General features: G+C 38.6%; 1 protein-coding gene across 1 annotated transcript in view; it reads right to left on the reverse strand.

Annotated features, from left to right (window-relative positions):
* LOC148820935 (uncharacterized) overlaps positions 1-15,237 on the reverse strand; it is a 50,614-nt gene extending 35,377 nt beyond the window's left edge. The window contains exons 1-6 of the mRNA XM_088933414.1: positions 15,100-15,237; positions 12,477-12,588; positions 11,396-11,571; positions 9,791-10,460; positions 6,491-6,637; positions 1,429-1,575 (exon numbers count right to left, since the gene is read on the reverse strand). Of these exons, the coding sequence (XP_088789540.1) occupies positions 1,429-1,575; positions 6,491-6,637; positions 9,791-10,460; positions 11,396-11,571; positions 12,477-12,588; positions 15,100-15,237 (1,390 nt within the window). The remainder of the gene's footprint in view (positions 1-1,428; positions 1,576-6,490; positions 6,638-9,790; positions 10,461-11,395; positions 11,572-12,476; positions 12,589-15,099) is intronic.
* Between the last annotated feature and the right edge of the window lie 406 nt (positions 15,238-15,643).

The raw sequence follows: 15,643 nt of genomic DNA on the forward strand, positions 1-15,643 counted from the left end.
TCAATAGACAACTCGATGTGTATTTGACTACATATCAATTTTAATGTGTCAGAGTCTGTCATTTGTTAGTTGTGGTATCAGCATCAATAGAAATGTCACTTATTTGGCTTGTAGAGGGTATTGTTCGCCACAGCTTTAGATTTCACTGGCATCTTTAACATATCTGCAGAGGTACAAATACCAATTCAGACACTGAGATAGCTTTAACACTACTCACATTATGACTAGGCATCCTTATATTTTTGCTGCATATAAACAGACATTACCTAGCAAGAGTAGACTGGGGTAAACAGTTTTATTTTGAACAGTGAAACACTGGTCATATCATGATCTCTGACCAATTTGAGATCACAAACCTTTCCATTATAGTCAGTAGATGTATTTTTAAAAGAGGGATTTATCCCATATCCCATTCCCATTTGGATAATATGGATTTATAGGAAAGTAGATTTAGCTCTGCGTTGTATTCTGTTTTATTAAGGTTGTAGGTTTCTCTTTCATGTTGGCCTGTTAAGTCTTATATGTATAGGATTTCTTACTATTTGGTTAGCAGTGGGGTTCTTGTGGTTGGTCAGGAAGTAAGCATTTACAGTCAATAGATCAATTCATCAACTCAATTAAAACAGATCAATTGATCAACTTTTTCATACTGAGGGTGGATGTAGCAGCAACATGAGGACAGAGTAAGATTCATATACAGTATTGCATGGTGATTTGGTCCAGGACAAAAAATTCTCAAACAAGCAAAGGCTTGAGGCTCTTTTTGAGGCTCTTTAACATCAGATTCTCCTCAGAAAACAGTTAACTCTGCCATGCTGTCTGTTCTTTTTTTTTAGTTTTCACAGCTCAACCCTACATCATATGCGTCTCTCATTCATTCCACTGTCAGAATGTTCTCCTCAGTTGCTGTGAAACTTTGCTGCACACCAACCTACTCTTAGCTGAGTCTGTGTATAAATATGCATTGCAGTGGATGTGGCATTTTAATTTATTGTAACAAAAACCAAACAATATATCTGTTAAAAAATCTGCCATGATACGAAAGCCGATATAATAATGTCAAAGTTAAAATACATCTATTAAAATATGTTATGTTCTACTTTGCAGGTTTGATCAGTCTCATGTAATCATACCACATTTATCCTCAGATACAGTATAAGTAAATGTGCATTATCATGAACTAAAAATCAATTGTGTTTGGAAAAATAGGTCAAATAGGTCAAATAGGCTTGAGAATTCTAATGTGAATAAATAAGTTTTATACTCAAAGATCCAGTGGTCAAATGTCCTTGATAACTTACACTTAAACCTCCCGCTGGTACTATAAGACACAGCTCCTTGTTGGTCTGTTCGTCTGTCTTTTGTTTTACTCCTGTAACCTTAACATTTTATTAGCACAATAATTAAAAAAATAATGCTCATGCTTACCTTGGCATGGATTGTTATCATTGATCACTTTGGCTCCATCTTGGGCCTTATACCCATTCCAGCAGGAACAATTATAACTCCCATTGCTGTTGGCGCAGTTTGAGTTTGGACCACAAACCAAAGGTACTTGTGTACATTCATCTGTATCTGTTGAGAATAACATCCAGTATACTTAGATACATTATATTTAGCCATACTGTACCATGGAATAGATGTATTGGGTATTTAACTCTGTTCTATAGTTTCAGTGTTTTTCTTCATTTATGCAGATAAATAATTCAAAGTACCAGTTAATTCTCATAGTTCTAAATTTTGTAAAACAAAAGTAAACCTATTAGTTTTATGGATGTGTAGAGAAAAGTAATTATTGGATAAATAGAATCATTCATCGATGTTTTCATTCTGAGGGTGGTGGTAGCAGCAGCATGAGATTCATATATTGGATGATGACACAACACTTCCCCTCAAACCTGTGTAAACACTGTAATTCAACCAGTAAGTATCAAGATTTGAAAAATTACCAAATTTTCATGATAAAAGTATACAGTTCATCATCTTGTACAAAATTAAGACCTCTTACATCTTGGACCCAATGTATCCATGTGTACAGTAAAATACAAAATTTACCTATTATCATTTAACTGGAACTGCTTGTTTTATAGAATGACAATGATTCTATTATAAACTACTACAAATGCTGTGGTGACTGTTGCTCCTTTAATCACATGAAATCAACACACACCTCCCTATTTAATATTCAATGTATTTATTTATTTTGGGCTCCAAAAATTATCTCTAGATTTTTCATTCTTATCTGTGCCTACTATAAGGAAAATACTTTTACTGAATATTTGCAGGAAAATGTAAATATAATACCATTTGGACACAAGTGAAGCAGCAAGCATACTAATCAGAGAATACAGCATCAGATCCACACTTTTCTAGGACTTGGCATTCTTTATGGTGGCCCAGAAGTGCAAAAGACAAAAATATAAAACATGTGCAGCAAATAAAAAAAATGTGGCTCAAACCGAAAAAGGGTAGGGCAAACTAAAAAAAAAATGGCTGTGCAAAATCAAAAAAACGTACAAAAAAGAGTAGATATCCAAATGAAAAATGTGGACATACAAATCATAAAATGCTTTTTATGCTTTGACGTCCTGTTTTAGCTAGGTCAGACATATGAGGTGAGTTTGTTTGTTCTGTAGTTGGGTAAAAGAAAAAAAATCAAAGTAGTAGCATACACTTTTTGATAATAATTATTCAATTAATATAACAACTTTGAAAACAAAATGATATGATGTAGATGAGTTCCCTCCTTTTGACATTTTGCAAGCTATTTGATTCATAGTTAAGAGCAGTTGGCAGTGTTAGTAGCACATATATAGTGTGATTGTTGATTGTATCTAGGAAAGATTGCTGCAGATTAATTCCCTGGTAGTAGTATTTCACAGCAACTGTATAGATTTTAGCAATTGACTTATTAAACATTGAAGCTGTCAATTTACATAGGTATTGCTTACTTTTTTGTCTATTAAATATTAAGTCAAAGGAGGTTTAACTAATTCAGAAATGTATCAAGTTATCCAGATAGACCCACTAACTGAGTTCAGGTTAACTCCACTTCCCAAAGGCAAAATGTTTAAGTTATCTGTTTAAAGCAACAGCTTTAAGTAATCTAACTCCACATTCATGCCACTCTTCAGTAGACAGCAAGAGTCCTTGGTCGAAGCCACCAAAACCATGCCAAAAAAAATGTATGTCTTAATCCTGTGACCCTCAAATACTGTAATTTGTCATTACAAGATAGCCAGTTATCTCGTAATTACAAGATAGTCGATTATACAAGATAAGAAACAGGTAAAGGTTTATTCCATGTTGAATGGAAAAGAAAAGAGACACAATGTTTTGCTGTGGAGACTTCTAGATAGCCGATTATCTCGTAATTATTGAATAGTACATTCTCATGTACTGTATGTGATCATCATACGTTAGCACAATTATCATATAATACCTACATTATCATTATCTGACTTTTAGTTTTAAGCAGTGGAATCCGTTCCAGGGTATACTTGCTCTTGTATGAGGATATGTGTAAGTATCCTTATGGTTAAAACTGTTTACATGAGGTACAAACCTACATTTCATTATGAATAAACCCCAGGGGAAAGTAAGTGATATGATCGTAATTGCTCATCTTAAGGGCGCACCGACTCTTTCACATTTTAGTTGATTTTGTGCACCTGCCTCCTATCCAGCCGCTCCTTATAAGCCAGACGCTTACACTATTCCTGGCTCTGCATTGGAAGACGGACGCCCGGAGGCCAGCCTACCATCAAGTTGCCCTTGAGGGCATAGGTCTCCTATCGGCGTCCTGACCCAGCTGAGTCCGGGGCTCAGAGCACCTGCACTGGGTCCCATTCTGGTTTTTAATTGTGTCTTGTTTTCGCCTTGTCTGGATTTCCCGGTTTTGGACTCTTGGACTTCGTCCCGGATTTCCCCCCTGGACTACCTTGGACTTGTTTGCCTTGGTCACGCCCCCCGGCTCACTGTCGTCATGCTTGTTTGTCAACCTGCCCTGATCCTTGTCTCCTCCCCGTTGTCCTTTTCCACTCCCTTCCAGATTCTGCCGTCTGCATAGGTTCCTGATCTATGCTTCGTAAGAATAAGTCTGTACACATTTTGCTGTTTTGCACATTGTCAGGAACATTAAACCCACAATTCAAGTAAAGCTATCGGCAGCTTGTAGGTACTGTTATAGCATAATATAACAGGTCCAGTTTCATGCAGATTGTTTTATACAGTGAAATGATCCCCGCAAAGCTCTCATGTCATCTGGATCCCTGAAGTAAAGTGACATTGTTTTTTGAAGAGGAAAGATTGGTCCGTTTTGGTCTGTGAGTTATGTTTTCGTAAACAACTCAACTACAGTACAGCATCCTCTGTAGAAATAAAGACCATGCAGTTTACATAAACTCCACTGTTATATTGAGTTTAAAGTATAAATATCACATTCCGTGATGTGTTTTTATTTTTAGTTTGTTCTGCAAGGATTTTGTAAGAAAATATATGTGCTGGTACACATAGAGTATATACAGTACAGCATAGGTACTTAATTAGATTTCATTTTAATTATACCTACCATCAAGTTTCCAACCTGACAGGATTTTTTGTCCTTAGCATTTGTTACATTTACTGTACCTTGACAGGGATGTGATTTATTGACTTGTGAGACTCCAGGAGGGGAACTGTATCCACTGTGACAGGAACAGATATAACTCCCAGCAGTGTTGGTACAGTTGGCATTTGAACCACAAACTGAGGGGTCATCTTCACACTCATCAATGTCTGCATTAAATTAGTTTCATTGTTACTATGTAGGTCTTACATTACATTGAAGTATTATTGTTCATAATATTTTTAAAATTATTATATTTACCTCCATTTTGTATCACACAGGTTTACTTTGGTGTATTTGTTAAGTTAAAACCTGAAACATATTCATTCCTCTAAATTCTTCCTCTCCTCTTCCTTTTCGATGAAACATTGTGCATCATAAATTCATATTTAACACTAATATATTATGCTAAACAGCTTGCACCAGGTAAAAAAACACCATTACCACGTTCCCTGTGTTTAGTCCACTTAGTGTCTGTCATTAATGTGAAGTACAGTAACTATAAAATTATAATTTATGTGTATTCATTATAAAATTACTTTTAATACTGTGGTTCATTTTTATTTACACAGTACATCAACATGGAAAACGAATTCTGGTAAACTAATGGATTAGAGGAAAATAATCAGTATGATTACATTTTATAGATGACATTATATTCTCAGAAATGACTGCATCCAGTTTTATTTTTACATACTAAACACCTTAAGATCATAGAACAGTTGATGTTGAGAGATATGTCTTTTTTCTTTTCAATATTTACCTTGACATTGGTTTATACTGGTTATCGAAGTTCCAAGTTTGGATCTAAATCCAGTTTTGCAAGAGCATTTGTAACTCCCAGGAGTGTTGTTACACAATGCGTTTGGACCACAGATGGGGGGAGACTGTAGGCATTCATCAATGTCTGTGTTGAGTCAAGAACAAGAACACAATGAAAATAACCATTAGTGACTCAAACTAAAATAAAAAAATACATATTTTGTAGTGCTCTAATTTGAATCAAACAAATTTATAATCACTTATAGTTTTGATGTGCATTGTACCATGTACATTTGTCTTATACTGTAACTGTGTCTTCTATTGTTATACATTCACTGCAAAAGGAGTTGTCTGCCTACAGTGGTGTAATTGATAGGCATTGATAGTTGCCAGAATGGATTTACCAGCATTCAATACACCTGCCTGCTGAAGTGAAAGCCAAATTCCAAATTTTTCATTGTGTCAAAGACAGTCAGTCAGCTACATTCTGTAAAATTAGTTTTTACCTGCGCATGGAGTTGTATTACTTATCAGTGTAACACCAGCACCAGGGCCGTATCCAAGATCACAGGAACAATTGTAACTCCCAGCAGTGTTGGTACATTCTGCACTTGGACCACAGATCGATGGGTCCTCTGTGCATTCATTGATCTCTGCAGAAAATCAGTTTAAGTCATATTTACCTCTGATCCAAAACTGAGTTTGTGTTGTTGCTTCATTATCTTGTCCATCAGCAAGTAGTGTACAGTAAGTACAGTTGATAACTAAATTACCAAGCAATAAATATACTGTAGTTCTACCTGTCAACCATAGCATTTCTTTTTGGATTTATGTTTGTTAGTTCTTATGCTTCTTGGCGATTGATATGTATATAAACAACTACTGGTCATGTTTATTGGAAGATTGAGGTGGTAAAGGTATTCTCTTATTGTCATAGTAAAATAGATCTTTATTTTACTGTACAAAACATTCATAAAGGTTAATTCAGACCATATTTAAAAAAAAAATCATTGATGTTTCATCTTACATTTGACACATTTGAAATGTTTCTTCTGAAGTTGCTTTGATTTTTTTGCATTTCCAAGTATTTCAAAAAGACATTAGAAATTGCTACATTTTTACCTTGACAAGGGTATATATTACTTGTCATTGTGACTCCATCTGGAGGTCGGTATCCTGTATTACAGGAGCAGTTGTACTTCCCAGGCGTGTTAATGCACTCTGCATATGGACCGCAGATTGAAGGATTTTTATCACACTCATGGATGTCTAGAAAATGTTAGGGTTGTATTAATCTGGTTGTTATTTCCCACACAGTAATAGTACTGAACTGAATAATTTCAGTTTGGGTAGCCTAGATAATACCATAAATCCAATACTAGAAGAAAAACATAGTGTAGAAACAAGACTGTGATCAAGCCTAACTGTAGTGTTCAAGGAAAATAATTATAATTGAAAAATACATCAAAGATCTGGTAAGGTCCTCTAAGTCAGCTCCTTAGGAATGTTTCTAAGATAAAATAGGGATATCCTGGTGTTCCAATTGAAATGGTCTTCAAACCAGTTTAGTGAAATATGAGTCCTTCCTGACACCCCAGTACTGAATATAAACAAAAAATTCAAACCATCAAATAACTATAATAAGTTAAAACCTAACAAAATATAAAATGCAAGGCTTATAATGGAAACGTTATTTACTAAATGTAAGCAAACCAAAAGGTTTTTGAACTACTGTAAAACAATCTTACCCTGACATGGATGTGAGTTGTTTGTCACTTTGACTCCAGTGGGGATAATGAACCCAGTATCACAGGCACAACTGTAACTCCCAACGCTGTTGGTACATTGAGCATTTGGACCACAGATTGGGGGCGATTGTGCACATTCATCAATATCTGTTGAGAATGGCACTCTTTATTACAGTCCCTTCATGCTGTTAAATCATGGTCAGTAACAAAATGCCAGAGAAGTCCTGTTATTTGTATTATATTTTAGTGCTATTTAACAAACCACTGAATTGTTTTCAAATATCTTCAGAATAAAATTGGGTTCTATAATTTGATCAAAAGTCAGAAACTGTTGTTATAGAAATTCAAAGGGAACATCTGATCACTTCAAAAGGGTCTAATTTTAATTTAGTAGTCATCATAAAAAATGCTGCATATAAAAAAGTGTGGAAGCTAACAGTTTTTAAGGACTTAATGCTGATACTTGTCAATGTTATAAAATATAAATTTATTTGCAAAAGAAATAATGTTAATGATGTCTACCAGGCAGAAGCATGGTGGTGCAGTGGTTAGCATTGCTGCTCGCAGGGGCCTTGGGTTATATTCCAGTCTTCGGGTTCTATCTGTGTGGAGTTTGTATGTTTTCCCCATGTTCACATGGGTTTCTTCCAGGTGCTTTAGTTTCTTCCCACAGTCCAAAGACATAGTTGCAGGTCAACTGGCTTCTGGGAGAATTAGCCCTGGTGTGAGTGTATATTTTGGTGTCTGTGTGTGCCCTGCAATGGACTGATCTTGCCAGATCACCCATCACCATGAATTGGATGAATTGGATGAGGCGGTTAGATTTTTGATTAATGTGTAATTAGTTAAAATGAACATTTCACACAACATAGACTATGATAAGATGATCTTACCTTTACATGGCCATGATTGATTTGTCAGTGTGACTCCAGGAGGAGGAGTATACCCACTGTAACAAGAGCAGGTGTAACTCCCAGCATTGTTAGTACATTCAGCATTTGAACCACAGATTAAGGAGTTCTCTTTGCATTCATCGATATCTAAAGAAAATTATACAGTTTTCAAATAATGACATCACACAGTAATACAATCATTTCTAATGTTTACTTACTGTACTGTGGACTAAGGTATTACATATATCAATTAATGTTCTACATAGTACATTCAGTACCATATGTAATGTATCGATCTGTTCATTGTACCAATCTAATAATCAATTTGAGTACCATTGCAATAGACAATTGAAATGTTTGAATAAAACATATTAGCCATTATAACATTACTTATGTTTTAGCACTCCAAGGATTTAAATTTTAATGGTTCTGTATCTGTAAATGCATTAAAACAAAAGCCTCTTTGATTTGATTCTTATATTTTATTATATTGTAAGATGACCAGGGGAAGGGTGATCCAGGACAGATATTTCAGGAACAATTTGCTCAATATTTTTTTTATTAACATACAAAAATAACAAGTTACAACAAAATCAATCAAATTACAGAACACAGTCCATCCTTATCCTAAATCAAAAAGGGTTTTCCACCGTTCCTTAGCAGCATGGTAGCCCCATTTGTTATACTCATATCTCTGCTGCCTGCATAATTCGTACCTTACACACCCACTGATCCCTTGCACTCCCCCCTCACATCCATACTTCACCAAGTGGTTCCTACTGTCCCATAAAATCAGTTTGATTAAACACACAATGAACCACAACAGAAAATTGATCCTTTCATCGCCCTTAATCGTTTTCCAGCCCCATAAAACCACAGCCTCTGTTAGCTGGAAACTCGGCCATAACCCAGAAAATAAGACTCTATGTTTCTCCCAGACTAACTGTGCCATCTTACAGCCCCAGAACACATGCGCAATCGACTCTACCGCACCACATTCAGCCCCCGGGCACACAGATGACTTTGTCAGCTTATGTTTATGCCTAACTTCCCGCACCAAGAGCCTCCCCCACCCACACAACCAATTCAGGTCTTTCATCCTATTAGATAATCCTTTATAGTGCAGGAACCTCCAGCAATATTCTGGGACCATTATGCCTGGGTATTCTTTTTGCATGCACACCTCTCTCGCTCTTTCATACAAGGCTCTATGCCACACACACACCTCATCCAGCTTCCCATTCGAATACTTTGTCAACCAGATTGTTGCTTGTTTATAAAACCACTGTGTCCTTACCGCTTTGGGCGTGGTATTTGTCCACTTACACAAAGGCCGCAATGACTCATGTTGTACTCCTTATGCACAGCTTCACACACACCCGCAACAAATATAGCATTTAACTTTAAAGGTAGATCCGGTACATCTCTCCCACCTTGATGACATCCTTTGTACATATCCACCCTTCTCACATACTCGTACTTTCCACACCAGATGAATTGAAACACCAACCTTGTCAACTTTTTATGATAACATGTGGGCACAGGAAAAACATTTGCCAGAAAAACAAGCATAGGAAGTATATCCATTTTGATCTGTACCTTCCCAATATATGATAAATGTCTATTTCTCCACATGCCTCGCTTTCGGCAAACCCGGTTCAGCTGTCTTTTCCAGTTGTGTAGCCCAAGCACCCCAGATCCAAATTCTACTCAAATTCTATACAATACTTTAGCAAGGATCTTGTAATCTACACAGAGGAGTTGGATTGGCCTCCAGTTACCCAAATCTAAAGAGTCGCCTTTTTTATAGAGTAGGGCCAGGACCCCCTGCCTAATGGATTCACTCAACCCTCGGCCTTTTAAAATTTCCTCAAACACCTCTACCAAAACTGGTCCGAGTAGGTCCCAAAAGGTCAAGTAAAATTCCACGGGCAGCCCATTAATGCCCGGGACCTTGCCTTTCCCCAGGCTGCGCATGGCCTTCTCCACTTCCAGCAGCTCAAATCCTGAGTCCAGTCTCTCCATCTCCTGTGCCTCCGATCCATTTACCACCAGTCCAGCTATTTCTTCCATTTGTTCTATGTTTTTACTCTCCTCTTGAAAGCATGCCCCAAAATATCTCGAGGCAGCCTCTACCATTCCTTCTGACGACCGAACCACCCTATCAGAGCCCACACTAATACCTTCAAAGTTTCTCTTTACTTGTTTCGCCCTCACTGACCTAAAGAACTGGCTTGACACATCCTCTGATTGCTCCATTACACGGTCACCCAAACGAAACAAAAAGTCTCGTGCCCTACTAACGTGAATCTCCTTCAGCTGGACCTTCAACTCTTGGGCTCTTTGAACATCAAAGACCAGACCACAATTCCCTTGCTCATAAATCTTTTGTAGTTCCTCCTGTAACCGCCACACCTCCATGTTCTTTCTACGTGCTCTCAGCGTGCAATACTGCTGAGAGATCCTTTTAAGTTTCACACCTTCCCACCATTCAATTAAAGCTGGCCTGGTGCTTTTCTGAACTACCCATAATTGCAGTTTGTCTCTGATCAGCTGGATGTAATCGTGTTCCTGCAGAACGGCTGTATTTAATTTCCAGACTCCTCTTCCAAAACACGTGCAAGAGTCACCAATTTCCACCTGAATGATTACATGGTCTGAAAACCATGTCGGAGTCACTGTGACACTTTGGATTGAAATGGCCAAGGATACAAACATACTGTATAATCCAATCTTTTCCCCACTCCCCTGGTATTTTGTCACGTGACCGGAAAGTTTGAGAAGAAACCTTTAAAACTGTCTTTTAGTTCAAAGTCACGCAACAGCTGATTAATCTCGGTTGCCCCTGTTGTCCATGCCAAAATGTCTTCATTAAAATCCCCCACCAAAAAGACCCGCCTGTTTGTAGTGCACCAAGCCGCTAGGTCAGCAAAGAAACCCCTCCGCGCGCGCTGCGCTCTGCTGCTGCGTACACACATATCAAACGGACTTTGGTGCCCGCCCACAATCCATCCACCACAATCACCCTTCCTGGACTTACCACAAAATACTCCTCCACCATCGTGCTCCCAAAAACAATTCCAACCCTTGCCGAATGCACTCCCCCCACACTCCACCTGTGACTTGTGAACCTGTGAATGTCATATTCCACAGCTAAATGAACTTCTTGTAGGAAGCACACGTCAAACCTGTGCTTCCTCAAAGTTTCAAAAACTGCAGTCCTCTTTATTCTGTCTTTCAGACCTCTTGCATTGACAGTACAGATATGGAGACTCATGGTGGTTCCAGCCCTGTCTCTTTCTCCATGCCATCTGACTGGTCAGAGCTGGAATCCTCCGAAATATCTGTCACAGGTGAGTACCCCCCCATAGAGGGATAGCGCAAACTGTCTTCAACAGGGACCTCAGGTAAGTTTTCTCCCTCCTCCTGGCCGAAGCTGGAGATTCCTCCTCAACAGGGTCGCCTGATTCTTCTGCTTCGACCTCCATTCCTGGCATTGGTTGATCCTCCATCTCCTCGTCCTGGCCCTCTTCCACTGGTTCCTCCCTCACCTTCTTCTCCTCTTCCGCACCGGAATTGCCCTCATCCTCTTCCCTTCATCTTTTAGCTATCACTTTCCCAGGTTCCTTCTCGCTTTCTGCCATTTCCGGCACTGTGGCATTTTTGTCGTCCATATCCTGACCAGCTGGGCCTTGCCCTGCTTCCTGCTGAAGCTCAACCTCTTGTGTTCCCTCATTAACTGGAGACACACCCACTTCCGGCCTAGCCCCCTTTTCCTCTTCCTCAGAGGCCTCCTCCTCATTTCTGTCTTGGTCATATTCCCGTGCCATTTGTATGTTTCTCCACTTACAGCCCTTGAACAAGTGTCCTTCCATGCCGCATAGAGTGCACACCTTCTTTCGGCATTCCCTCGCAACATGCCCGGTCTCATCACATATCGTACACACATTCTCCCTACACTCGGCCGCATGATGTCTGAAGTTATGACATTTCCTACAGAACTGGGGCTGATTTTGATAAAAAAAATAGCCCCTGCTGGAACCCAAAGAAAAAGATGCTGGGGGGTGATGGTAGCCCCCTGCCCCACGTGCATCAGATCAAAGTAGCACTTTATACTTCATTTTCCCAGTCCAGATATTACGGCTATCCATAATTTTCTCTGGCTGACCCATGACTGGGACATGTCGTAGGAGGAAAACCGTTACATCAGCATCCCCAAGAAAGGGATCATATAAGTGCACTATCACCACACGAAAATTGTCATTGTAGCAACCCAACACCTCATAGTCTCTCAAAAAATTCTCCTTTTTCTTGTCCATAACTCTAGCAGATGCCCTCTTATATATCTCTTCATCCCTCAAAGAAACATCAATATACTTCAAGGGTCTATTCCCTTGTACACACCACACATCATTGGACATAAGGCCCAAAACCTCAAACAAAACGTCCAACGTCCAGGTGCTTCACCCTCATGCATCCAGCGGAACCGCAAAGTCCATTTCAGCCTGGGAGCCTCCCCAGGCCGGTCGTAGGAGTCAAACCCTTCCGCCATCCTGGAGGAGGCCTCCAGGCCGGCTCTCTGAAGGGTCCACTCCAATCCAAAGGCACGAAGACTTCAAAGCAATCCCCAAAGTCCAAGCAATCCAAAGCAAAGAGTAGTCCACAGGCAAAAACCCGATCCGTTTGTCGTCGCTCCGGTAGCTTAGACCTGAGCAAGATGGCCGCCAAGAGAAACCAGCTGACCCGCAGATGGAAAGGGCTTAGTCCAAAAACAACGAGACACAGGTGTGTCTCATCAGGAAACAAAATATATATGCCCTGGAAACAGTGAACCGGCGCGGAAGCCAGTAGGTGAATGTGTTTGGAGGAGATAGTGGAATCAGGTTGGTGTTGGTAAGGATCGAAGAATAACGGATAAACGGAAGGAATAAAGGATTACGGTTTATGGTTTGTGATTTGGATACGATGCGGATTTGTGGTACTTTACGGACTTTGGAACTTGGACTGAATAAGGATTGAGTGAACGGATTGAGGATTGGCTTAGAAGACGGACGGACTGGAGAAACAGAAAACTCCCCGGAAATAAAAGAAGAGAAGCGTGGTGTGAGTACTTTTGTCTCGGTTACATAAACCTTTCCCCCGGAGACACCACAATATTATAACATGAAAGAAGCTTTATTTTCTGCCACTTAATTTTAGGTTTGTACCTTCAACATATCTGCTTCTTTTAATACAATTGAGCAGATATCTAAAGTGGCTACGTACTGTATATTTGGTGTCATGATCACTTTTTTGTTCGTTCTTTCAAGCACGTAAGGTGGAATTTATTGTTGCAGATGCATGTATAAATTATAAGCACTAGACTGTAGGTAGTGTGGGAGATTGGTGTGGTATCATAGAAAATAATGAGTGAAAGCACAGACACCACACCAAATGTATTTATTGTACACAATTGGTAAGTTATCAATTAAGGTAACAAAAACAAACAAGAACAGTAATTGAGTAAATTGACATTGGTAGTCCGTTCACCAACAGGTGGAGAACCTTCATCTGCCAGACTTACCTTCGCAGTAGTCTGAATTATTTGCTGGAGGGAATGTGTCAGGGAATTTGTATCCATTATTACAAGAACACCTCCCAGTATCTGTATCACATTGTGAGTTTGTGCCACAGGCTGATGGAGAACAAGTGCTGTGGACTAAAAATTACATACTGATATATTGTATGATGTGGTTGTTGGAAAATGTACTGTATAGTTTAGAATAACCTTCTAATTATTCATTGGAATATAATTCAGACAATTGACCACAAACTTTGTTTTTTATATCCTCTTTTATAGTTTTTAAAACAAACAAATAATGTAACTCTTTAGTTTCAGTCTCAGCTTAATTTACATTACAGGAGCAGTGGCTCTGTGGCTAAGGATCTGTGCCTGTAGCTGGAAGGCTGCTGGTTCATATCCTGTGGCCGGCAGAGGAATCCTACTCTGTTGGGCCCCTGAGCAAGGCCCTTAACTCCAACTGCTCCAGGGCTGCTGTATAAATAGCTGACCCTGTGCTCTGACCCCAAAAGCTTCTCTCTCTCCCTGCCTGTGTGTCTCATGGAGAGCAAAGCTGGAGTAAATGAAAAGGCAAATTCCTAATGCAAGAAATTGTATATGGCTAATAAAGTGACTTTAGGATTTTTGTTAGAAGTACTGTAGTAGTTCTTAATTGCTATTCAGGAAAGAGATTAATTAATTGCTATTCATGCTGGAAAGAGAAGAAAAGAAACACAACGTTTTGGCCATGGAGCCTTCTTCGAGTGTTTTGTTAATACTTGAACTACTGTAGTTGCTATTCTGTAAGGGGAGAACATAAAGAACTAATTTATTAATCCCAAATGCGTAAATTACAACTTAAAGAAATAATTGTAGAATTGTAAAGTTCTCACTTACATTTAATCAATAAATACTTTAAAATACACACTAATCTATGTAACATGTCAAACATTGGGGAAAAACATTGTAAACAATTTCATACTGTATATGCAAAGCTGTTGAAATCATTTTCATTTATCTAGCTATAGCACATGCAAATTCATACTGCTGAAACAATAGGGATCTTCTGTTGTATCTTCATAAGAACTGCGCATTGTAATGTATGCCTGTCCTTCATTACCTAGCTTTTAAAGCTTCCATTTCCATTTTGTTCTGTATCTTTCAGCAGAGATATACTGTAGGTTTCTCTAACTAAATTTAAACACAGAAAGCAGCCTGTGTTCTCCTTCAGTGGTCTTGTGTCCTTGTGTTCAAGGAAATTTAACTGCTTGATTTTTAAACTTGAAAATAGATTACTACTGAAGTTATTTTTAGTACATTTATTCAATCTGAAATTCAGTAAATTAATATAATCCACATGAGTAATTTAGATTAAACAAAAGTAATAACACCAATCTGGTAAAGAGTATACTCACTTGAACAATAAGTTGAATAGATATAGACTGGTTTAGGCAGACTGTACACATAGTATCCTCCTGGACAGGCCTTTACTTCCATATTTTGTCTCCAATAGCAGCAGACGGAACCATAATAAATGCAAGCTTCCGTTACTTGGCTTCCATTACCTTCTTGTGGGAGATTACCATTCATCCAGATGGGATATGGTGCTCCACAGTGATAACTAGTAATACAATTTGTAGGTAAGATGTCTCCAGCCAGTCCTTCAAAGCGATACCACTCACCATTCATAGGTTCTTGGATCCAGTGATTGGTAAAATATGTGAACCCAATGTTGCGCCATGACTCATTCAGTTTGATGTATGAGAAGCATGGATCCTGGGCTACAGGTCAGATTCAGAAGAGAGAATAACAGAAGAGGTCATTAATTTAACTGACTTAAAAAAACGGATTTGATTATACAGTACATATGTTTTTTTCAGAAATAAAGACATTTACAGGGTAAAGCCCACCACATTAAGAGGCTAGTTTGATATTTTTAATGACTTTGTTAAAATTTAGGCACATGCCAATCATTAATTTCTTTTTACTCCAAATTCTTAAAGATCCTCTGTTTGTTTTACATATCAGCGAGATGTCTTTCGACTTTAATCTCATGCAAATCAACCATATCACTTTTTGTTGGTTATTTTCCAGG

This window comes from Atractosteus spatula, chromosome 14 (assembly GCF_055471065.1).
Source record: "Atractosteus spatula isolate fAtrSpa1 chromosome 14, fAtrSpa1.hap1, whole genome shotgun sequence".
NCBI classification, from domain to species: Eukaryota; Metazoa; Chordata; class Actinopteri; order Semionotiformes; family Lepisosteidae; genus Atractosteus; species Atractosteus spatula.